This window comes from Phocoena sinus, chromosome 6, assembly GCF_008692025.1.
Source record: "Phocoena sinus isolate mPhoSin1 chromosome 6, mPhoSin1.pri, whole genome shotgun sequence".
NCBI lineage: Eukaryota > Metazoa > Chordata > Mammalia > Artiodactyla > Phocoenidae > Phocoena > Phocoena sinus.
In genome coordinates this window covers 108750794-108777670 of record NC_045768.1, presented here as the reverse complement: position 1 = coordinate 108777670, position 26877 = coordinate 108750794, and the positions used below count along the sequence as shown (strand labels likewise).

Here is a 26877-nt window from a genome sequence, read left to right as displayed (position 1 = left end):
TGCCCCAGAATTCTAGCTATCCAATCTTATCAAGTCCCAGGTCTTGTGTTCTCACCTCTGTGCTGAAGTTTTCCATCAACTGGATATCTCATAGGCATTACATTCACCATACATATCTGGAACTTAACTTATGATACTTTTCTACATGGCTATGCCTCTTCTTTTATGCCCTATTCTTGTCGTGGCACTATTTTTCACCCAGTTACTAAAGGTATAAATATGAGGCTTATCCTAGACCATTCTCTCTGATCCTCCACGTCCAAGCAGCGGACAAGACTTCTTTTTTTTTTTTGGTCATTTCTCATATTGCTCCTTTCTCTCCATTTTTGGGATGTCCTATTGCATTAACCGTTTTCTACTCTCCCTGAGGCCAGTTTTTCCCTTCCCCACTGTGAACATACTTTCTGTTAAGTTCTCCATATTGCTTCCTTTTTTTGGATAATAGTTATACTTTATTTGTATACTGGAATATTTATTCTTATCACAAACATTCAACCATTCTGCTTGAATATAAGCAGCATAATGTGTTGTAGAAAAATAATAAATTTCCCCTTTCTCTTGAGAAAAATCAAGGTAATGATCTCAAGTTGTGTATTTTTCTGCAAATATTAGGATTGAAAAAATAAGAAAAAGGGGGTAAAAATAAAAATAATGCTAAACACTGAAAATTAGAAGAGTCAACCATGATATCTACTATTTAGAATAAGCTGATGTTTAGAAACATTTGAAAAAGTCTTGGAGATTTTCAGAGGTCTTAAGTTTTCTTCAGTGTTTGCAGTAACTTTAACTAACCTGCAAAATTATCAAAGTTTTCCCTTTTTTCTATATAATAATTTGGAAATGATTCATATTATAAAAAAGATATACAACCCCAGTTTTAAAAATTAATATTTGAAAAACAATTAATTTTGGCAAAAAGTAAAAGGTGGTATAGTTGAAACATTTTGAGAAACATTTTAAAATGGAAACTTCTTGGGACTTCCCTGGTGGTCCAGTCGTTAGGGCTCAGTGCTTTCACTGCTGTGGCCCCGGGTTCAATCCCTGGTTGGGGAACTAAGATCCCACCAGCTGCATGGTGTGGCAAAAAAATAAAATAAAATGGAAACTTCCCTTTATTCTGGAAAATTATATAAAAAATATGACCTACATCCCCTCCAGCCTTCTCTCATCCCGCGCCTGACATATAATGTAGCTTCCAGTCACACTGAACCAGCTGTGGTTCCCAAATTTTTCATGCTGGTTTGTGCATACATCTTTGCACAGGCAATTGATTCTGCCCAGATCACCTTTGCTTCTCACTTTGACAATTCAATTCAAGGACCACATCTTTTGAAAAGTTGTCCTGCCTCCACGCTGCACCCCCCCACTAACAATTATGCGCCCTCTTGTGCACTTAGTGAATCCTATGTTCTCATTAAAGCAGTTCTCTCTCTCTCTCTCTCACACACACACACACACACACACACACACACGTATTATCACTTTCCTGTGTATCTCTCCTCTAGACAAGTGCTCTCCAAACTTCTATAATTGCCCACTCCAAAACTTCAAAAATATCCAAACATGCACTTCCAATAAATGTATACATTATTACGTATATGCTTGCATGTATACGTATTGATAAATGTTCCTTGACAGTATTTTACTCATATATATGCATATTACTAGTAATCTATATATCAAATTTGCCTGAGGCTTATTTTATTTTTATCAATTTTTATTTTTTAAAACATAGTGATTCAATATTTTTATAGATTGTACTTCATTTGTAGTTATTATCAAATATTGGCTCTATTCCCTGTGCTGTACATTACATCCTTGTATCTTATCCATATTACTTCTTTAGTGATATTTCTGAGACACAGTTCTGATCATGCTCCTTTCCTACTTGTAATAATTCCCTTTGGCTTCACTTGAAAGACTGAGTTCCATAATGGTGAACGTAAAATATGAGCTGGAGCCTCTGGACCTCCCTTCGCATGCACTTCCAAAAAGCCAAACATGCCACTTCCATTTGCAACTTAGTGGCCGGAACTTGGCCACATGGACACTCAAAGCTAAGAGTGAAACTGAGAAATCTTTAACTTCTTGGAAATGCCTTTAAGGATAAGCCTCTTCTTCTTTTCTGATAGCTGGAAAGCAGCTATGATTTCTGAAATCAGAGCATCTATCTTGGATCTCAAGGAAGAAATCCTATGTTAAGAATGACAAAACAAGAAGATAGAAAGATCAGTGAACTCCCATTCCAGATGTGGTCTGGTTGCTTCCATGGTTTTTCTTTTTCTTTTTTTTGAAAGAAAAACAAATCTTCCTTAAACCAATATCATTGTGCACTTTCTGTCAGTCACAAATGAACCTAATCTGAACTAACACAGCTATAAAGGGCTAGTCTGTTTATCCCTTGTTTATTTTCCTGCCACTCAACATCTTTCACATCTACCACTACAATGGATTTTAGAAAAAAAATAGCTTCTTTGAATAAAGGCTACTGATATTAGGTGAAGTGAGAAATTAGAGCTGTAATCCTAAGTACATATTTTCTCTTAAGGAGAGATTAGTGCGTTTCTGACTGTGCTCGTTTAAAAAAAAATGTATTCCATAGATGGATACAGCTTTACCCATTACATTTTTAAAGTAGCATGTTAAGTACAATCACTCAGTGTATAGAAAAGCCACCCAGCCCTTCAAAGACAGAGCTGAGATCTGACCCTGAGTGGTCTTTCTCTAAATTCCTTCTTGTTTTCACATGTGCACACAAGTGCGTGCACAGAGAAGACTGAGGCAAGAAAAGTTAGTTTAGAAACCATCTAAAATAAACTAGCTCTTTCCTGTAGAGGTATAAATCTCATCTTCTTTTTACTACTGTATTTTTGAGCTTGAATTTTCATATGTTCCAGGAATTTGAATTTTTTTCATACTGATTAAGATTTTCCAATGTAATTTTTGCTGTAAGTTGACGTATATAACCGTACAAAGGCACACAAAGAATGTCATACACTTTGGCCTTTTGAAGTAGAGCAAAATTTTAAGTTTACATATTATTATTTAGGGGGAGATAGTTAGGCTACACATAAAACCTAATTCTCTATATAATCTCAGGAGGCACCAACTGAGGTCTGCCGTAGATTCTGTGTCTTTGATGATACGTACCGTATTTAAGATTTGTAGGAAGAAAGAGATAAGCCCAATTTCAGGAATTTAAGAGGGGGAAAAAAAGATTTCATAATCTTTTAAAGGGTTTTAAAGTTTTTAGAAAGAAGCAACATGAGGCAGAAGGGAGATTTCTAATGGTTTTATCCATATAATCCTCTGCTACCTCTATTCTTCCCAATAAATAAAACAAGAGGCAAGAGAAAAACACGGAAGGTGCATTTCTTCTTACTAGGCGGTACTATACAAAGTTGGGTCCCTTAGTGTTTTAATAGACTAAAGGTAATTCTCTTCTTAAATAGGAGCAGTTTAAGAACTGGTGGAAAATATCATTTAATGCATATTAGTGTTTTATTATTTTATAATAAGAAAGGAATTTATATAGAGAGATTGCTTTTAAGTTTTTCATTACAATTTTATCATGTGTCATTCTTCTTTCCCTTGTCAAGAATGTAATTGTTTATAAAACTATGAAAAGTCATAAATCTCTCCTTTTCTTGGATTTTTATTTTATTTGATCTACTAATAATTAAGTTTCAGTACTCAGACTTCAGATACACATTTAAATGATACAAGTTAACAAAAATATATGTATAGTGATATCAACAGAACTAGTGAATACAAAGTAGCTTATGTGAGTATTCTCTTCCCTCATAAGCAAGTGATAACAATGAAATACTTCGTTTAGAAATAGAGAAAACTATTATTGGAATAAATATTTGCGGATGTTTTCTAACACGCTACAATAGTCATATAGATTTTCCCCAGGAAGTTAGTTCTAAAACAACATAAAGCATGAATTTATTAGACAGGAAAACTTGGGGGGCCCATGGTTGAGATGTTACTATGAAGTTTGCTGTATCCTCCATTTCACATGGAGACTGGCCCGTTGTCTTTTCTAAGGATGCTTCTTCTGTCTGAAACACTCTTCCCTCTTTCTTGCCCACTCACATTCCATCAACTGTTCACGGTCCATTTAAATTCCCTGCCTCTTTATAAAAATTTTATATTCCTCTGCATTCCAAAAAAGATATTTTCTTTTCCCAGTATAATTGTTACTATTTTGGGTAGTTGTTCATGATTACATTTTCAACAATTGCCAGCAAAAAAGAAATTGTCATTCAACCACCCTTTATAGAGTCTCTTGGGCTTAAAACATTAAATGTATGTGAGTAAACAGATTAAAGGCAAAAATAAATATTCTGTGATATCAATGGTTCTCAGTTTATCTAGGGAATTGGAAACGTGTCAGTGATTCTGATCCCAGAACTGTGAGAGGTGCCATAATAGAAATTCAAACATTATGCATTGAGAATATGCATTATTTATTTGATTATTATTTAGAATGGTCATTTAATTATGTCTTCTTTTTTCACTGCAGAGATCTTACAAAAAGTAATTAAAAATTATATGTTTCTTTAAAATGTTTTATATATCTATATATGTATTTTATATATACATGAAATAGTTATTTGCTACAACCATTTTTATATTAAGTGCTATTCCCTTTTTCTAATGTTTAAAAGAAGAAGCTATCATGACATGGAAGCTCAGTACTGCTTCATTCTGTAGGGGTGGGGATAGATCCCAGATAGGAACAAGTGAGACATAGGTAAGTAGTGAGGAAATGGAAAAATGTAGAAGAATATTTTCTGCGAAAGAAAAGAGAGATAAGAGGCAAGTGGGTAAATATATTACCACAGACATATAAAATTGGGAATAAAGAAAAAAAACAAAGCACCAAATCTCTCACTAATTTTCCTCCTGAATGCTAGAAGGAAAGAAAGACGGCATAGTATTTTTATTTATGCCTAGAATTATTTATTTGAAATTGTAAATCTGCTTTGGGGGGGTGGGGAGAAGTGTTTCATTTCAGAAATGAGTGAGCCCTGTCAGTGTGCAAGACACTCTTTTAAGCCCTGGTGATAGAACTAGAAATATGTTACTGTCGCTGCCCTCCAGGGCTTCCCGGTTTGAACTAGAGGCAGTATTCAGGCCATTACCACAGCCCTGGGACATATGCAATAATAAAGGTACTGTATTCCTGGAAGCACAGAGGAGGTATCCTCACCTAGACTTGGGGGAGCTCAGAGAAGGATTCTTCAAGAAGGTAAAGTGAGTTGAGTAGAAATTAGCCAGACAGATAGAATGCATATGGTCCTCCCAGGCATTTGATGGATGGTATTTGAGTGGTTTCATCGATGTTCACATCATTTATCTTCCCCCAATTCCCCACCTTAAGTATTGTATGGCCAATAAGAACCAAACCAAAGCAAAACAAACCAAAGCAAAACAAAACCAAACAGCAAGATAAACATCGTTTTCTGATGATTTGCTGACACCTTACTGCCAATTAATAATCATTCCTACTTTCTTTTCTATTAGTAGCATTTTACTTGTTACTCTATTTTCTTTCAATCAGTTTTTTTGTTTTATGTGGACCATTTTGTTTAAGTCTTTATTGAATTTGTTACAATATTGCTTCTGTTTTATGTTTTGGTTTTCTGGTCGTGAGGCATGTGGGATCTTAACTCTCCGACCAAGGATCGAACCCGCACTCCCTGCATTGGAAGGTGAAGTCTCAACCACTGGACCGCCAGGGAAGTCCCAATCAGTTTTTATTTTAATGGTAACACTACTCTCAGCTTTTTGTACATATCCCTGAACTCCTGAATTGAAGAATATCCAGACCTTACATCAGTACTAACTGTTGAGACCCTTTCTATAACAACTATAAATTTAACTTTAAAAAGGAATTTGAACTTTTTCATTTATCTTACTTTGAAAACAAAAGAAAGTCAACAGAGTCTAAATCATAGAAAAATAAACTGTAAATGATATTATCTCCAAGAGTTTTTTTAAAAAAAAATAGTTTCATGAAATTATGAAAGCCATTGAACAGTGATGTTGGTAGAGGCAGCTGTGATTTGAAATTTATTGATGGAAGCCTAGTGGCTTCTGGGAACTTTATGTATTTACAGAAAAAGATGTCACTAAAGTTTCCTAATGCTTTTAGGCTTAAATTATCTTAAATGGTGTCAACAGATAAATGATTGCTTTACTTCTAGGTCATGACTCCAAACAATGAAACTATACAACTATAGTCTAAGTATCATGAAAAGTAGCAACCTTTACACCATGCATTCTCAAGAGGGGTGTTATCACCCCAAGGAGGGTGGGTGAGAGTTTTATCTTGGGGGTGAAAAATCTTATTCTTACATATAAAGCACAAATCTATCTCTATCTCTATGTATCTATGGCTATATACTACACATGAGCAAATATACAATGTACTGTGATATTACAATTTCATGCAGGCAATTAGAAAAAAAAAGTCTAAAAATATCTTTAAAGGGCTCCTTAGGAGGCAATGATGGGGAAAATAGGTTGAGAAATAATGCATTATACAATAGAAATTTCAATTTCTCATGGTGATAAGGAGAAGCAAATCTATCACTTTTCCACTGGGAGCTGCCAATTTATGTCTGTTTTACAACTTCTCAGAGCCGGTAACATCTTCTGAGGCAATTTATTTGATCTTATAGCCTTTATGATATCTTGAACACAAGATTCCCCTTCCACTCCAAGTAATAACACAGGTTGAAATAAAATTCAAATCTAGAGTTATAGACAGATAAACAGAGATGACAGGTAGGTAGGTGTCATCTCAGTGCTGATCTGTTGTTTATCAGGGATCTACTCCACGCATGACATTGAATTAAATATTATGGCAGTAAAACAAGATCAGAAACAATCCTATCCTCATGGGAGTTACAATCAAGAAGGAGAGACAAGCCTTGCATGAAAATCTAAAACACACATTTGAAGGTGATGTCACGTCCCCCCCTCTACGGTGGCATATTATAGAAAGTTGAGATTCTGCTTCTCCAGCACATTGCACACTGCCTGGAAATGCAGTCGTTGCTCCATAGACTTTTATAAAGTTACAAAGAGATTCAGGTAGACTGCTACAGGCACCCTGCAACTGGAGCATACAAGCTTCATGCATGGAGCAACCACATGGAAAATATTATCAATTCAAACTGTGTCTCAAATAAAAAACACACTCTCCACAAGCAGGATGGTCATTTTAAGTGAAGAAGCAAGCATTAAAAAAAAGGAAAAAAATACAGAAACAAATATTTGGGGAGGGAGAGCACATGTGCCCAAAGGAAGTTTCCTATGTCCAGGAGAAAACAGAATGACATTTTGTTTTTTATTCATTAAAATTATTTGATAAATATTTTCCTTTTCAGGTAAAAAGGTCCTTATTGCTGGAAATTTTAACGTTTACAGGATGACTACCTGTTATAGATTTTTTTTTTTAATATTTATTTATTTAGGCTGCAACGGGTCTTAGCTGCAGCACGCGGGCTTCTTAGTTGCGGCATGTGGGATCTAGCTCCCAGACCAGGGATCGAACCCAGGCCCCCTGTATTGGGAGCACAGAGTCTTACCCATTGGACTACCAGGCAAGTCCCTGTTATAGATATTTTTGAGAGATTTTCAAATTTAGGTACAATATTGGATGGACTAGTTACCTCCAATGTAAGCCCAACCAACCTATATTGGCAATGTTTGTAAAGTAGTATCAGAAATATCTCAGGGTCTATAAATCCTAATTGGTTATTTTTGTCAGTGTGCAAATTTTGTATGCACTCCTAGAGAATGCTTCATCGTTTGCATTGGAAGTTGTTCCATGCAATAAACTATCTCAGAGGATGTTAATAACCTTTCCATTTGATGCTATTCTGAATTGTACCACTGAGGTTACTGCTTCTGTGCATCAAATTGCCTGAGAGGTACTGGTAATACTTCCTCCTAAAAGTATCTCTAGTATGGAGAGTCTGAAAGAATTTCAGAAATACACTGTAACGGAGCTGCTTTTTTTATTTTATTTCATTTTTTGCTATTGCTTCCTCTTCTGACAACATCTGAGGATTTCAAACTCTGTTTCTTAAAATGTGTGTGGTTGCCATGCAGTGGTTAGAACAGCTTCATTTTCTGGGGCGAAAGAGCTCATTCTATTCACACACTCTGTTTGTTACTAAACAGTTGGTCCTGTTTTAGAATGCCTGCCTTCACTCCAGAACCAGTTCTCGAAGCTAACTCACTTATCTCTCTTCTTGATGCATTTTTCCAACAAGACAAAGCTACAGCTTTCTTCTAGTGGAGAAAGGCAAACCACCCATGTTTCAAAATGGACATCTGCATACACAGGAGTTCATTTTCAATAAATACAGTTAATCCAAGTATAATGCTAATCATTTGGCGAAGAGTTTAAGAGACAGGTCTGGTGGGAAAATCAAGGAGGATTCATCCAATATGCTTCATGTAGTAAGTAAAAGTTAAAGATGCATCTTCTCCAAAAGAATTCCAAAATAATTCCCTAAAAGTCTCCTGAGAAAACTTAAGTTTTTAATCATCCGTGATTGTGGACTAGTTTATGAGATTAGTTGAAATTAGAGCATTCAAAGGCTCTACAGAAAAGGGATAGATACATACTATTGACAAGAGCAAGTCCTTGGGATCGACAGTATAAAATTATGATAAATCTATGACTTTGACACTTGTTTATGACCAGTCGCACCTCCACAGTTTAGCTCAGGACTCTCTCTGAGTATGTCTCTGTGCCCTGCTCTAAATGTTCTACCTTCATCTCATATAAATATTTTTTCTGTTTTTTGTTCTTTGCACACAGTGTGATCACCTTTGTAACAGTTTAACTGTTCAGTCTACAGTTCAAGCATTGTCTCTGTGTTCTCAGCTGACAGCAGGATACCCAGATCTACTGCTACCATCTCAAACTCAAAACCAAGTTCACTGTCCCCTTTTCTTCCAACAATCCAAATCCTCTACCTGATTTTCTTTCTTTAAAGAGATCATATTTTGATGAAAAATTCAAACATGATCTCCAAACTCTAAAACAAGCAGATTGTCCTTTTCTTCTAGTAGTCTTGTCATTGTTGTCTGTTTACATAGTTTTTTACTATTACTGATGATTATTAGCAATCTTATGATTAATTGTAATTTTGAGGTAAACTCCACCTCTGAAAGAAAGGGATTTATAGAGATATTTTGAGCCAAGTTACCAGACCATTCCTATAATGATAACTATCCAGTTAGAATTAAATGATTTGCTTCTAAATTTCATCCATATTCCATTATGAAAGGAAGCTGCAACTCCACATTTCGGCTGGTTTATTATTGTAGTCAGCTCAATAGTTGTTGCTAGCAGAATATGATTTTAAACCATAAATTGGAAATCTTTCAACCGAATTTGACCATCACCATTCCCTTAGCACATGATAGGCTTGTACCATTCCTATTGCATAGAATATTTTCTTTATATCTCATTTCTGCCCATTGAACAAGCATCCTATAAGATCCAGCACAAGTACCAACCCTCTGGGGAACTTCCCTATTTCACATTGCCTAAAACATTGCTGTTTCTGTTTGTCTTTTGTCACTGGCCCTTTGTATTTTCTTTCCTGCTAGACTCTAAGTTCCATGATGAGAAAGGGGATAACTTCCCAATCATCCATAGCCAAACTGTACCTAGCAAAAACATGTGTGCACAGAATGTGATGATGAAATCTTGTTGAGTTGCTTAACATTACACATTAAACACATATTTGGTGATTGACTTGCCTCAGTACATAGTTGAGTGATCAAGGGAGAGAAAAATTACATACAAGAGGAAATATTTAAAAGCTGTTTCCTGAATCTGCAGAGCAAACTGCTTGAGGCATTGACTAGAGAACTGGGCCATGATCCTTCTACACTTAGGAAAGCATATGATTATTTATAGATACAAAGGGAAGAAGCATATATTATGTGTAGCATAATTTAAAAACACTATGTAGAATCCTGCTGCAGTACCTACATACAAGAAATCATCATAATAATGACTTTATCCCCTGAAGTACATTTTTCTTCAAAATCTTACATAAGAAAATAGACCCAACATTAGAAAGAATTTTCCCCATCCTCCAAAATGTACCAAAAGCAAAAAATAAGAAAGTCTATGCCAAAATGTTTTTCTTAGGCTTTGAAGTAAATCAAGAAAACATTTTGTTTGTGATTATAATAAAGTATGAAATTCATACATTCAGTGTTTTGACACAATATACCATAATTTATTCAAATAGCAAGTCTGTGTTGGTATCAAACTGTAAAGATGAAAAACAAAATTGTATGTTGTGAAAATAATTAATTTAGATGAAATATTTTTGGCAGTTCTCCTGCTTTTGGAATTTGCTCTGTAAGCTTTTCATAATCATCACTTATTTACATTTCAAAGAAAGCTGAACACTGGTGCTTTGTTCTTTATTTTATTAGTATGAGAAGTAGAATCCAAAAGCCATAGGAAAATTTTTTCAAAAAACAGCAATATCTGAGCAAAATGTGAAAATTTAAAAAACTTCACTACTAGGAAAGTTAGATTTCTTATGTCTGTGTCTGACTTGTATTTATTAAAAGAATTCACCTCTTTAATAAGTTCCCTTTAAATATTACATTTCTAATACCTGATGTATTCTGATAATGAATACTCCGAATTATAGTATAGCAGTAAATGTTTTTGTTCTGCTGTTTTTGCCTTAATAAAACTCATTTACTGGGGTTTCCCTCGTGGCGCAGTGGTTAAGAATCTGCCTGCCAATGTAGGGGACACAGGTTCGAGCCCTGGTCCAGGAAGATCCCACATGCCGCGGAGCAACTAAGCCCGTGCGCCACAAGTACTGAGCCTGTGTGCCACAACTACTGAAGCCCACGCGCCTAGAGCCCAAGCTCTGCAACAAGAGAAGCCACCGCAATGAGAAGCTTGCATACTGCAATGAAGGGTAGCCCCTGCTCGTCTCAACTAGAGAAAGCCCACGCGCAGCAACGAAGACCCAATGCAGCCAAAAATAAATAAATTAATTAATTAAAAAAAAATAAAGTGGTACTGACTTGTAGAATCGCTGTGGGGAGAGAAACTTCCTAATTAAAAAAAAAAACTCATTTACTAAAATGTAGAAATTATGCCAAGATAGAAACTAAAATATTATCTGTGGGCTTGCAATAATAGTCTACGAAAGCACTATAAATTTTTATAGTAATGTTGCACTGATCAAATTTTGTACTAGTAATAGCAATAGGAACTCTCATATATTACTGATAGGAGTTTAACTAGGTACAACTACCTTAGAAAACTTGCAGTATCTACTAAAGCTAACCATACTCATATCCACCCTATATTCTAGCAATTCCTCTGCCTAGTGAAACTCTTGGACCCAACTCATATAGTCCCCAAAATGCCCGTATTCACATGTATTCACCAAAAAAAGGCATGATCAAGGAGGTTCATAGCAGCACTAGCCAAAACCTAAAAAAATACCCAAATATTCCTCAGTAGGACAATGGGTAGATTGTGGTGTCTTCATATTATGGAATACCATACAGAAATGAAAATAAACAAGCTACTGCTACATGCTATAACACAGATAAATCACATATGTTTCATAAAAATAAAGCAGACTCAAATAAGTATATGAAGTTCAAAAGCAGGAAAAAGTTTTATTGTCGCATAAGTCAGGATAGAGATGATTTTGCGGCAAAGTAGTGCTTGGGAAAAGATATGGTGGTAAGAGGGGGTATGGTGAATGCTCGTGTGATGCTGACAATTCTACTTCTTGATCCGTGGTCTCTTGACATGGTGTTACCTTTGTGCCACTTTATTTGGAACTCTGTTGTTTGCACATTTTTCTTTGTGCATTTATATCTCAATAAAAAATTTTAAAACCTTAAACCTATGAAAAAAACGCTTCTACTAGTATGTTATTTAATTAAAACTTCATATATGGTTTCTGGTTGTTGTTCTTACTTCCAAATTTCCCTGGAAATAATATTTTTCAATTAAAAAGATATATTTATGAATTTAAACAAAATACTTTTTTGACTTTAGTTTTTCCTTTACATCTTTCCTTTTTTTGCTCAATACCTCACCAATAGGCTTAGCAAACAAAAAATGGTCTCCATAAAGAAACTGTATTTTGCAAGATATTTCCAGTAGAGGGAGCTTCACTTTCTAAAGGAAATTTCTATAGAAAATTTTCCTTCAAGGACCATCACTAAAAAATAAAAATACTTAATTTTTTAATGTATGATTAAAATTCTTCATAGAGTGATGAGCTACTCTCATCTAAGACCAGTCTAAGATAGAGAAAACTTTTTTTCGATTTGTGAACGAAAAAAGAAAAACTTGATGAAGAATATATGTATCACCAAAACTTCTATATTGGGTATGTCTTTTTCAAGTGATTATATTTTTAGACTATTCATAAAAAACATTTTAAACTAAATTATTTAATATTAATGAAGATAAATTCTTTCTAAGAATATATTATAACAAATACCATGGTGATTTGCCATTATACAAATTTGACCTCATCGATCAAAATATTTTAGTTATTAACATTAAACTTCCTAAACCTAAGTATCTATCAACTAAGCTCTTCTGATTTCTTTGAAAAAAATAAGTATGTGTATTATATAAGATATTAAGAATTATGGTAAAATAATCAATTTATCTTATGACATGAATTTTGTACTCCTTTCCATACAATTTACATAAATGTAAAAGCTCTACATTCTTTGCTTTGATCACTACGTATGAAATTTGTAACAACTGTAAAGTTACAAAAATTTACTGTCATTAAAATATTTTTCACTGAAAATATTCTGATTTACAATGGTTTCAACACCTCACTTCAGGAAAAATCGATAATTCCAGAAATATAATAACCTTCACAACTAGTTCCTGTTACTAAAGGTAGTTATTATGGGATATGCTATGTTTTTCTAATGTGCCTAACGATGAAAACTTGACATAGCAACCCAGAAAAGAATATTTACATACTTCAAATGGAAATCATTATACAAATAACTTAGTTACTCTCATTATTTGATTTCAATCTTCTTGGAAGTCTTGTGAGCCAAAAAATGGAAATTTTAAGGTAATTATAATAGTAAAGTAAAATTTATATTGTTGGTTCAAAAATCCATATGAGCAGTATCTTGCTTATATATTGTTTGATGAAGAATGGGGGTTAAATTACTTGATCTGTGTTTAGTCTCTCTTCTCTTTTAATTAAAAAGAAAAAAAAAAGAAAGCCTACCAAATATGACTGGATATGATAAGAAAATGACACATCATAGAACAATTTTACCATTCAATAGGTTTCTTATTACTTTCTCCAAAATAATTATTCTTGGCATAGAACATATCTGGTGATTTATTATTTTGCCTCCATGAACCAGGCTCTTTAGAAAATAGTACTTGCAAGGCCTCTATTATTCTATTCATTTGAACTTAACCTCTAGATATATCAACAATGTTCAGAATATCTCTGATCACTAAATGTTTATGCTCTAGATTTTTTTTTTGTCTTTTAAAAAGTAAGTAATGTTCCATTTCTAATTACTAAATGTTTTGTAACTTTCAAAAAAGAGAGTAACACCCAGAATTTATAATTCACTTAGAAAAAAGAAACACTTAAAGCAATTTGAGAAGGAAGACCTAGGCTTTGGAAATATTTTTTTGCTAGGGTAACCTCAGCTGCAAATAATATAAGATGCCAGTTACTAAAATACATTAATTAGTGAAAACAGAGCAAAGTTATATGTTGTAGAGGTCTCAGGAGATAGACTGCTAGATACCTTTAGATAGAAAACAATACGATTTAAGGGACACTTTCAACAAGTCAACTTCGAGTTGCATTCTTGGTTTCATCCATGACAAGTATTTGCAAGGCTTGAATGAGTTCTCCAACTGTTAAATACAAGTGGACTCACCTGAGTAGCAGTGCTGCTTCCCAGAAGTAAAATCCCGAAACTAATGTCCGAAAGTGTCTCACGTAGGCCATGATACGGAGGGAAAGATTCACGACTCTGAAATGAGTCTTAGCCAAGGCATGGGGAAGGAGAAAGCCGGGAATGAGAGTGTGCAGTCTAACTGCGTGTGGTGTTGGTGGAGAGCAACGCCTGGAAAGCTTCAGCACCTGAGACAGCTCCCCGCGATCCGCGGAGACCCTCTCTTTCAAACACTTGAAATTCCCTTTCGACCCCGTCTCTGAGCAGGAGCTGAAGGGAGACTCACAGGATTACACATGTGCAGGTGATTTATACAGTGACAGCGAAATAACGGATGAGATGAGAAGTCTGAGGTGCCTAGGTTCTGGGCAGCAGTTCACGGGAGCTCTAGCGGCAAAAGAAGAATGCTAGTCCTTTCCTGACTCAGACCCACGACTGGAGAAAGAAGAGCAACAGCGGGAGCAAGGATGCGTCTGCACCTGCTCCAAGCGCCGCCCGCTCGAATCCCACTGTCCACCTTTGGGTAAACCCCGGGCCACTAGCGTGGCAGAGGGAAGCGGGGGCGGGGCCAGACAACACGGTCTTGCCAGCCAATCACAACTGCACAGCGGGGCAGAGTGACAGGCCACTCACGACGGTAGGCGGTGCTTAGCTAGCCAGGCTTTTAAAAAAAAAAAAAGAAAGAAAAGAAAGAAAAAAAAGGCGTTGAGTAACTGGTGCAGAGCCTAAACCGCAACTGGAAGGAACTGGGGGAGGGGAAGCCTCTGCGCTAAGAACTGGGGGGAGTCAGCAGCATTTATGGATTAGGTAGCAGAATCGCGCTAGAGGGACCCTCCATTGTTCCCTTCCGGGAGAAGGCGCAATTTAGTAATAAAAGGTCTTTTCGGATGTGACCCTGTCTCTTTGACCTTACATCAAAATGCAAGAGTCAACAGTAAACCCAGACCCTTGGAGAGGTCTAGGGAAGAGCAAAGAATGTGGTGCTGAAAACCAGCGGAAGAGGAGAATCAGCTGCTTCTAGAATCGTCTCACAACCCTGGCCGGCTTCTGGCCGGGAAACGTTGTTGACTAGAGTCAATTGAGTTTCCTTCAGTGACAATACGGGTTCTAAAAAGATGAAGGTGGGAAATCTAAAGAGATGGCTTCTGAGGGGACAACGCTACACACCCGTTTTTTCTTAGGCGTTTTCCATATCTTAACATTAAGCTCCAGGGAGAACGACAACTAGGTCATATGGTTCATCTTTTCTTCTGCCATCCAACTCTCTCCCTCGCCCACCCCTCCCTAACCATTTATATGGGGACTTGGATTGGAAGACTGGAAAGGGAAAGTGAGTGTGCGTGTGCGTGTGTGTGTGTGTGTGAGAGAGAGAGATCATGCACACGTTTCTATGCTTCATACACCTCAAAATAATGGAATTTTTAATCATTAAAACTTAGGCTATTAGATCTTTAAGTGGCTTTTATTTACTATCAACTAGGATCAAAATATTCACTCCTTGAATCTTAGCTTTTTCCCAAAACTCCCTCAGGTATTTATTCTGAAAGCCCTACTTTAATCTCTTACTTTTCTCAATGACCAAACTACATGCCAAGAATGTCTTTCCTTTCTCACAAACGTTTTCTTCTTAATTAAATCCAAGAGCAATTGACATATCAATTACCCCATAATTCTCTGTTTAACTGGAAAAGTATGTCACTAATTTTTACCCCCCAAATGAGGGCACAGTGAAAAAAAAAAAATCTTTCTCTTTACTCTTTAGTAGACAAGCTTATTTATATTCCGTGTAAATAAAGAAATTTTGGATTTATTTCCAGACATTATTATTAAACCTGCCTCTTTTCACATTTGGTTTTCCGACTTAAGTCACAAACTTCCAGACCTCTTAAGGAATATAGTTGATTCTGCCCATGAATGTTTCTATCTTGAGAAGTTTCATATAATTTTAATTAACGCTGTTTTTCAGTGAATCTTTTGAAAGCTTTCTAAGTGCAAATGCTTTTTAGTTGGTCATTCTTTGAACAGCAGTAATTGTTTTAAAAACCACACACAATCAAAAAACTAAACTTACTATATTTCAAGAAGACCTGGGTTCCTTGCCTTGCTTCATCACTATCTTTGGAAAAGTAATACACTTTTTAAAATACTTTTACTTAATATATCTTTAAATATATATATTTATTGAGGGAACTGAATGAAATGACTTCTGAGATTTACACTCTGGCCCAAAGGAGACAGCCAATGAATGTTTAAGTGAGCAAATCAGTGGATAATATTTAAAGCTCTGTGTTTACATTAATCTGGATAATTATGTTACATGATAGCTTAAAAGGCAGGATAATTTTAGCTGTTTCATCTCATCATTAACATGAAAACATAGGAACGTTAGACTTTATCAAATTTATATAGTCAATCAGTTTATTGAATATAATGTCACATAAGAGGATGGCTGGAATCCCCATATTGTTTTTCTATTTCTTGCTTTTTTTTTGACTGCGTCCTGAGGCATGAGGAATTTTAGTAGTTCCCAAACCGCAGAATGAACCCGTGCCCCTGCAGTGGAAGCGTGGCATCCTAACCACTGGACCGCCAGAGAATTCTCCCCATATTACTTGTTTTTCATAGCATCATGATTATTTCCTTCAAATTACTTATGGCAAGCTACCATCCCCTCATTTATTTGTTTGACTTTTCCACCAGAGTGAAATAATGGCTGTTATTTAGCACAGCACCTAGCATACAGTAGATACTCAATGTTTGTTGAATGTGTCAATGATCATACTAGAAATATGATTATTTTTAAATTAGTAAACGAATGTGTGGGGTACTAAACTTTGATTAAATAATTAGAAATGAATCAAAGTGCGTTGTACTGTCTTGTTTCTTTCAACATTTGATGATTAATTTCCCAGTGCTTCTTGTCTATGGATTTTTATGTTGTTTATTCTTAATTTCTATAAAGTCAAAATAAATTTTATGCAACTACATATTGTGGTAGCCATTCTTGTAAATTTTACTCTTTGGAGAATCACTGTCCTGATTGTATGGGTAGGTGAATGAATGTGTTTTTGGAAAAAAAGACCATTTTATGGCTGATGAGCATCTGACTAGCATTCATGTAAAATTAAGCTGGATTCTGATATCGCCAGATCTCTGCTCTTCTTCTTCAGGCCTTTATTATTTCCTTCTTGTACTAATAGATTATTTTTCACATTGGACAAGACATGGCACTTCTGAGCTAAATGAGATATTAATCTTCCTCATATTTAATATTTTCCTTTTACAAGGAAGGAATTGTAGCCCAAAGTGGTTAAGTGATGGTTACTAACCTTCGTATTCAGCAAGCTGAAGATATCAAAACTGAATTTGGTGCTTCAGGTGCATTGTCCAGCATTTTGCATACTACCACAGAGCTATCTTTAATGGTGTATTTTCACTATTGTTTCAACATATATGCATATTACTTAAGCTACAGAAAAGTAGATCAATTTCAATGTAAAGATAAAGCTTTTTTCATATGCTCAATTGTTACTACCAATGAGCTAAACATATATAATATTTTGTACATATTGCTAAAATGATTTGTTATTTAGTGAAAATTTTACTTACTTTTTTGAAGTTAATGTAGTATCGGGTGAATAACTATTTACTGAGAGTCGATCAGATTCAGTAGCATTGGGTCATTCTAGCCATCTCATCAAAAGCTTGTGTATGAGTCAAAGTGTCAGTTTTAAAACTTATAAAAAGCAATGTCACTTTTGGAATAATTAGAATAGTCACATCTTTGAATTAACACTCTGGGAAGATTGAAACAAAGCTTTAATTTAGGGCTTCCCTGGTGGCCCAGTGGTTGAGAGTCCGCCTGCCGACGCAGGGGACACGGGTTCGTGCCCCGGTCTGGGAAGATCCCACATGCCGCGGAGCGGCTGGGCCCGTGAGCCATGGCCGCTGAGCCTGCGCGTCCGGAGCCTGTGCTCTGCAAGAGGCCACAACAGTGAGAGGCCCGCGTACCGCAAAAAAAAAAAAAAAAAAAAAAAAAAAAACTTTAATTTAAAAATCAATCAGGAAGTCACATGTTTAATACAAATTAGGTAGAGGAGAATTAATCCTATCACAGTGATAGATATCATCACCAAGTATGTGTGCCTAGTGAATGTGTCTTTTGCATAGGGATCTACATACTGAACAGACTACAAAAATAATGACACGTTAGCTGATCAGGTGACCCTCTTTTTTTGAAATAGTAGCAGAAATATCCAATGATTTATCTCCTTTTTTTCTTTTTTTTTCCAGGCTACAAAATTTTTCACATGGATCTCAGCAACAGTCTCCTAATTTTTTCTCTTGCTTGCTCTCTTATTCCCCTCGATTAACCCTCCACTGTGAATATTAAGGGGTTTTTGTTTGTTCTTTGTTAGTTTTAGTATACCGAATGATGTCACTTCTATTCCTAAGACTGTTCAATGCCTTTCCATTGCAACAGACTGAAATCCACATTCCTCTTCACAGCTGGCTCTAAATGATTTTCCACTGACAATCTCCTCAGCCTCATTTTTTCTAGTGTGCTTTTCCCCCATAATGCACCAGTCACATGAGCTGTTTCTTATCTCACGATTTCTCTACTTCAAACTTTCTTCCTCTGTGCTTCTTATGTCTAGTCTCTTTCAGCCATTAACTCACAGTATAAATCTCTCTCTTCCTTTCTTTCAACAAGATTTCCCCTAAACCTTTATATTAGGATTTATTTCCTTCAGAAATCAAACTAGAATTTGTTTGTCTTTGTGTGAATATTCCTGGAAGGCAGGGGAAATGTGCATCCTTATGCCTGGCACATGTCTGGCAGGTGGTAAATGAGCAAGAAATATTTGTTGAATGAATGAACAAATGCAGAAACTTTCTCTGCTCTTTAGTTCTTTCTTTTCAAGATTCCATTCTTACTAATCTCTTTTAACCTATTCTTTCTTCATAAAATTGTTTAGATTATAGTGTTCTTTCCAGGCCAGATATATTCCTTAGCCATCTAAAAGTAATCTCTGAGTTTATATGTGGGTCTTCAGTTCACTCTGAGAGTGCCTTATTTATAAATAAGATTAATATAATACACTCTATTATGATATCTACTTTTTTAACTCTCAGACTGTCATCTTTTCTCCGAACTGCAGTGAAAATTTGCCATAATTCCCTAAATGACTTCAAATAGTGGGATATTTGAAGCGCTTAATTGACTGGATATTTTGTTCTTTCTCTGAATATCTGGTCTCAAGTAGGCACGACTTGTAAAAGTACTTCCAAATTATTCCTTAAACAGTTTCTTCACCAACAAATATAAGGTTTATAATATGCATCATCTTGGGAGCTTCCTGAGATATACATGTGAATGGGAAACAAATCTTGTCCTAGAGGAACTATAATACACATAGTGTGTAAGGTGTACATGAATATTCATAGTATCTCATAGAATGTTAAGTATTGAAAGAAGCAAAGAGAAATGCTATGGGAATTCAAATGCATTACTTCAAAATAGAAAGCACGAGTAGATTAGAAAATGTTGATAGAGTGGGGAATATTCAACAAAGCTTTGAAACCAGTTCATGGTTCATTTTTAGAATTTGAATGAGTGGAAACTATAGCAGAAAAACTTTGGGGCGAATAGGATTTCAGTAACAATATTTGTGCAGTTAACTACTGTATTGGATATTTTACATCTTATCTTAATTTCTGCTCTCAAGATTCTAAGGTATACATATTTCTGACCATGTTTTAATAATGAGGAAACTGAGTTTCCATGATTTTAAGAAGCTTTTCCAATATCACACTATTATTATTTTAAGGCAGAAATGACCTTCAAATTGTATCTAACTTCTGAACAATTTATACTATTGGTAAAAAAAAAAGGATGACTGAAGGAAAATAGTGGTAAATAAGTTTGAGGCATATCGGAGGACTGTAAATACTGGGTCAAATAATGACAAGTTTAAAAATTGTTGCTAAGTTTTCTGGTTAGTTGACAACATGTAAATGTGGTTGTAATGTCAGGAGATACCTTCACCCACTTGTTAATACACCAACCAATAAAACCTCCATTTCATACTTACACTCCTGAGGAGGTTTTCTCATCATGTAGATTTTTTTCATCACAGGCCTCTTATATAAATATAAGAAATATAAAAAGCTTTAAAACAAACAAAACACCATAACCTTAACTGATGTTTTCATTTTTCACCTGAGATGAATTATGAGTATGATACTCATTCTCAGTATCATATATGTGTCATGATATGCTAAATTGATTATGGCAGTCAACTACAGATTGGAGTATATTGCAATATGTTATTTTCAAAATGAGTAACAACACTACTTCCAAACAAATCCAATAGAATATTTTCTCCAAAACTCTGATTTAATTTGAAAATGAAGAATATTCATATATATTGTTAAGTATCCAGGTTAGAAAAAAACTGAAAATTTCAGCAATCCCTTAGCCTTATCATACTTTATATATTCATGCTGATTATCACTAAAATGATATTATTTTCTTCATTCATAGGTCAGCCACAGGACACGTACTACTACTAAACTTTAATTACTTGTGATTTGAAGTCTAAATATTGCAATTCTATTATTGGTGGATAATACATAATAAGGCATATATCCATCTACACAGCTTTTGTCAGAAACAAAGTAAGAAGATAATTAGGGTGCATATACAATCATCAGAATATGTAATGATATGCTATAAAAATTAATAATTTACCTCTATAGAAACATTATAATCCATGAATTGAGATAACTAATAAATATTCTATGATTTTGACTATTAATTTCTAATTTCTGAAAATGAACAAATTTATATGTATTTTACAGGAAAATTATCACTCCCAAATTTCTCCAAAATTTCTTTAAGATTTTCTTAATGATTTATTTTTAGTATTTTTGACAAACTAAAAACAAAAAAAGCCCATTCCCCAAATACCTAAAGTATGAAGAAAAAAAAGCTCATCCCCCAAATACCTAAAGTATGAAGAAAATACTTGTTTAAAAAACCTAAGTGGTAAGCTGAGATTGCATAGAAATCAGAGGCCCAAACTGATGAAAAATCAGGAAGCTAAAAATGCAAATGAGAACTAAAACAGAAAAGATTCCAGTAGTAACAAGCTGATCCCTCTTGGACTGGAGTTTCAGTGTTTACCAGTTGCCCACTGAATTGGAGACAAGAACTAGAACTCAAAGACCTAAAAGACTTGTTTTTTTTTAACCAGAAATCCCTGGAATTGATAACCACAAGAAGCAATTGAGAAAAACTATACACATCCCAAAGGATTCTGAGAAAGAAACTTGTCTGTCCCAGCTTTAGCTTGGAATGGAGGAAAAAAATCTCATTGAAGAGTTATTTGCCAAAAACTAGCTCACACACAGTTTTGAGCCAGAATTAACACCACATGTGGCCACATAAATGCAAGTTACAAATGTGTATTTAATTGGTGCTGTCAATGTGATATCCTTAGAAAACTGGCAGAAACAACTATAGTTACTTCCTAGAGGAATATATCTTAGGACCAAGTCTGAAAGAATTTCCTTAGATAAAAGTCCAAAGAACATATGCTCAATATCAAAAAACAAAACACATGAATAGACAAGCACCATGAGTTATAGTCAACAAAGCAGTTAAAACAGAATTACAAGTGCAAAGACTGTAGGCATTTGAATAAATGGCTACAGAATATAAAATAAGTGTGTTTAATATGTGAAAAGAACAAAAATATGACTAGGACTATAAAATTGGCCAGGTAGTTGTGAAAGATAGCCAAGAGAGTATCTAAAAGTAAAAGTTACAATAGCTGAAATTAAAAAAGCATTTGATAGCTGAAATAGTGGATTTAATATGATGAAATATAATTAGTGGGTTAGAAAATAGATCCAAAAATTTACACAGTATGAATCATGCAGAGTAAAAGATATTCAAAACAGGTTTAAAGACACAGTGAAGAGATTCATAATTTCTTACAAACATTAGATTTGTGTTCCCCCCAAAAGAAAAATGTGTAAATTAAATGGAGTGTAAGTAAAATATGAAAAAATAATAACTGGAAATTTTATCAGAATGATTAAACACGAATTCTCACAATATAGAAGTGCAAAGTGTCCCAGTAGGACAGGTGGAGAGAAAACTACAACTAGAGTCATCTTAATACTGTTAAAGAAAAAATATTCAATACCAGTTGTTAAAGCACAGTAAGGAAGACTTTATTCAAGGGGGCAAGGGGACTATCACAATAGGTAGAGGACCACTGAGATGGAATTTTGCAGTGGGGGAGAGAGATTAAACTCAACTTCGAGTACAGCATGGGCGAGTGGTAATTTATAGCCAAGGAGCATGGTGGGGGTGGATGGCTAGAATATTACTAAGAGGAAACAGGGGTAAGGGGAGATTCTGGCTAAACCAACCTAACAGGATTCTTGCTATGGGGCAGGTCAGCCCACCTTAGGGCTGGTGGAAGATGAGGAACTTGATGAGATTATCAATGGTCATCAGATATTGAAGCGGGGAGGGGATTCTGATTAAAATGATTTAGCAGAATTCTTGCTAAAAGTGGACAATGCATAGAAGCCGAAAGTCAGGCCAAGTTGGAAAAGAGTGCAGGGGAGGCTGAGAAAATTTTGTCAATACAACTATGTATTACTAAAGACAAACAGAAGGTCTCAAAATCCACTACAGAGAAAAGACAGATTATTTTTTAAAAATGAAAATAAAGACTAACAGCTATATATAGTTTATAAGAATCAGGAATAAGCTAAAGACTATCTAGAAGGGTAAAACTAAAAGGAGGGGGGAAAGTACATCAGGTAACTGCTAACCAAAAAAAAACAAAGCTGGTGTAGCCCACTAATTTTAGACAAAATTAAAGGAAATTACTTATGTACAGAGAAAGAGGGTCTTTACATAATGAAAAAAGTTTCACCAAATAGATATGAAAACTAAATTTGTATGTACTTAATGAATAATACAGCTTCAAAACTACAGAGCAAAAAAAAACCAAAATCCACCATTATAATGGGATAGTTTAATATACTATTCAGTAGCTGTTGGACCAACCTTACAAGAAAATCTGGATATGAATTTTGAAAACATTCTTTTCAACACTTTATATATAATATATATGTAATTAACAAATTCGTTCTAATGAATAGTTATACAATATTACATCCCAACATTTTGTAATAAGCATTCTTTTTAGACATGCATTGAACATCTATAAAAATTGAACATAATAATGTGGGCTATAGATAAGTTTCAACTAATTTAAAGAAGTGGTTATCATCTCAGAAAATGAACCCATGACTGGAATTCAATAAAATTAAAATGAATAAACACGCATTAAGAAACTTGTGGATATAAGCAATGATATAAATAATAATTAAAATTTAAAAATAAAAATACTACATATTAAAAGAAGATAAACCTGTGATTAATTAGAAATGTATAGCCTTAAATGGTCATAAAATAAAGGCTGAAAATTAATAAGATACAACTTATGATGTTGGAATGAACAAATGAATGAATCTCATAAATGTAGAAATAAAGAATAAGAAACGTAAGAACAAAAATAATTTAATGGAAAACAAATATGAAATAGATGATAAGGAAAGCAAAATGTTGTTTTTGAATTTTATATTTCACAAATTTAATAATAATATATTAGTCAAGTACTGGTAGGCAGAGTATTTCTTTAAAAATCAAGAAGAATAAAGACTGACAACCCAATAGAAAACAAATATGGAAAGATTTCAGGAACAGGAATTTTTAAAAAAAAAGAATTAGGTCATTTATAAAGTTAAAGATGTTAAACTTTATTTGTAGTTAAGGAATGCAAATTAAATGAGACACAATTTTAGAGCCAACAGATGGGCAAAGTTAAGTTTAATCATAATACCAATTGTCCCAAGAATGTGGATCAATGTAGAAGTTATACAGTGTTAATGAAAATATACATGATATTATACCAATTAATCTAATGGTTGTGAGCACGTTGTGTATTTTGTTTGCAAAAGGAAATTGTCTATTTTCTCCTTTTAAATTAAAATTCTCTAAAAAATTATTTTGAGTGGCATATTTTAGAATATTTCTTTTTAAAAAATTTTTATTGGAGTACAGTTGTTTTACAATGTTGTTAGTTTCTGCTGTACAGCAAAGTGAATCAAAGAATATTTCTTTTTTAAAGTCTACTTAGCTAAGAAGTTAATAACTATCCTATTTAATAAAAAGTGACATTGTTTAAAATGATTCACTAATTCTTTTACTCTTGAGTCTTCAAACTAAATCTTCTTTTCCTTTCTGTAATTTTCCCTGCCTTTCACTAAACTTAATTGAAATGTAGGCTATGAGTTGTTTTACTAGAGAGGGTCCCACTTGACACTTAAATAAAGTGATTAGACTTAAACAATGACAAGTTCTTAAGCCCACTAGTTACTTTTCTGCTTTAAAAAAAAATGTATTGCAAAGGCAATATTTTATGCTTTATTGTTCACTCAAGTGAAAATGCAAATAAATTACTCAAAAGGTGGTTTATAGATAAGAGAGTTTGTAGTAACAACAATGCCTTTGAGTGTTTTTATAAATACTCATTTATTTTTCAGCTGGTAATATGTATGATGAACATTTGAAATTTTAGTTTCTTATAATTGTCTCTTGGCTCTCATGATCCCCTCAGGTCTTTTGGACTAGAATCCTTTTATCATTCTATCTACCTGAAGAATTTTGTGTTGCAATATGCCTACCTTAACGGCATCTGAGGTCATCACCAATCTACAGCTTAATTAATATATTCAGTAGAGTCTCAGGGATAGACAGTTGACTTAAATATGGCTGTTGTGGGTTGAACCATATCCCCTGAAAAGAGATATGTTTGAAGTCCTAACCCCCAGTACTCCAAAATGTGACCTTATTTGGAGATAGGGTCTTTATAGAGATGATCAAGTTAAAATGAATCATTCATTAGTTTGGGTTCTAATGCAATATGACTGGTGTCCTTATAGAAAGGAGAAATTTGGACACAGAGATAGTCAGGCTTAGAGTGAAGATGATGTAAAGAGACACAGGGAGAAGATGACCATCTAACAATCCAAAGAAAGAGACCTGGAACCAATCTTTCTCTGTCAGCCTTCAGAAAAAAACAACTCTGCCAACACCTTGATTTTGGATTCCTACACTCCAGAACTGTAAGACTGTAAATTTCAGTTGTTTAAGCCACCCTATTTGTATTACACTTCTATGGTAGCCCTACCAAATTAATAACATGGCTCTCTACACCTTTTCTCCAAATTCCTGACTACCTGTCTTTTCCAAGTCAAATTGGTGTTGAAATTGATCTATATCTGGGAACAGGTGAAGGTTTAGGCTCAGAGGAGATCTTGATGGAGAGAACTGGTACAGACTCTTTCTTCCTTGGGATAGAGTAAAGTTAACCACAATCTTGGAAAAACCTGGCACAGAGATTCTTAGAGGAAATTTTGACATTGATGGAAGTTTGTCCAATAACTGTGACCTTAGGGACTATGGGGGAGCTGGACTAGGTCCTCTGCTCCTGAAGTTGAGAATAAACTTGGAGACCTGGGAACAGGGAAGCTTTAGCCTGCTACTCAGCGGGGTACCTGCAGCCCCTCTGCCCCGCGCAGCTAGCTCAGTGTTGCAGAAACAAGCTCCACTTGTTTACTTCTACCACCAGATCTAAGGGCTAATAATGAAAATAACAAACCATCTAAGGGATTCTAACAGCCAGAGGGAGGAAGATCCAGTCAGTACAAACACATTTCATGCCAGCAAAGTAGAGTTGCTGTAAGAGACAGAAAGCCACTTGAACAAACAAATAACACAAACACTTAAGGAAACTCAAGTGTATCCCAATCACTTGAGTTTGTTTTGAGGAACTATAACTGAATTAAACATTTTTAGGCCCGTTTCCTTGTCAGTTACTAACAGAGAGTTTTTCTCATTTTCTTCAAATTATGAAAAATCTGTTGACATCAGCCAATCAAATTAGTTTTTGCCACATGTACAGTTGTGTCAGAGTTTTGTTCCCTCATGTTTATTGGTGCTTGAAAATTTAATACTTACTATGTCACACAGAACATTGCTGTTTGAAAATTTGTTACTGTATCACATATATAATGTTTATGATATCAATTCTGTGGCTAAGAAACAATATATTTTATGTGCTTTATGGGTTACCATTAGAAATTTTGATTTGTTAATATTAACTTCGCCTCATTCTATGTAGTGTTTAGGAAAATGAAGAAGAGAGTTATAAGAGAACAAAACTTGTTAAGTCCTGTGAGTTGTCCTTATTATTTTTGGAATTAATAAACAGCTATTACGTACTTAACTCTTTCATCCTCAATATTTGAATTATTCTCAGAATATCATGCTTGTTGTCTTTATAATACCAATTTAAACATAGAAGTACTCTTACTTAAAGATGTTATAAAACATTTATCTTAATAAGATTATGTATACTATATATTTCCTTTTTGAAATAATTTTTCCTATTATGATATCATTTATGCTTTATTTTGGCATTCATAATTTTGCTTTTAGGCAAAGCATTTTATCATAATTTCATTACAAAAGATTTTCTCCAGTCAGATTATTATATTTTCCAGTTAATAATTTCTTGTTTTTTTTCTATCTTAAAATAGAATTTTCCTACATGCTTAACTTCTTGAAACGTTATTAACTAGTGTATTAGTTGAAAACTACTATAATATCAGAAGAATTATGATAATTTGCTTTGCAAAACTTCAAATGAGTTCCAATCTCTTAAGTGTTCTGTTTTATACATAATATATGATCTGTTTAGGGGATAATGTGATTCATTA

The 26877-nt window shown here is 34.4% G+C and overlaps 1 protein-coding gene across 2 annotated transcripts in view; it reads right to left on the bottom strand.

The window, feature by feature from the left end:
- The window catches only part of GLRA3 (glycine receptor alpha 3), a 167453-nt gene extending 153381 nt beyond the window's left edge, over window positions 1-14072 (bottom strand). Inside the window, exon 1 of one of the 2 annotated variants that reach the window (XM_032635588.1) lies at window positions 13987-14072. In XM_032635588.1, coding sequence (XP_032491479.1) covers window positions 13987-14057 — 71 coding nt within the window. In that variant the 5' untranslated portion in view covers window positions 14058-14072. The remainder of the gene's footprint in view (window positions 1-13986) is intronic. The other variant, XM_032635589.1, reaches the window with a different exon arrangement.
- Window positions 14073-26877: the final 12805 nt, after the last annotated feature.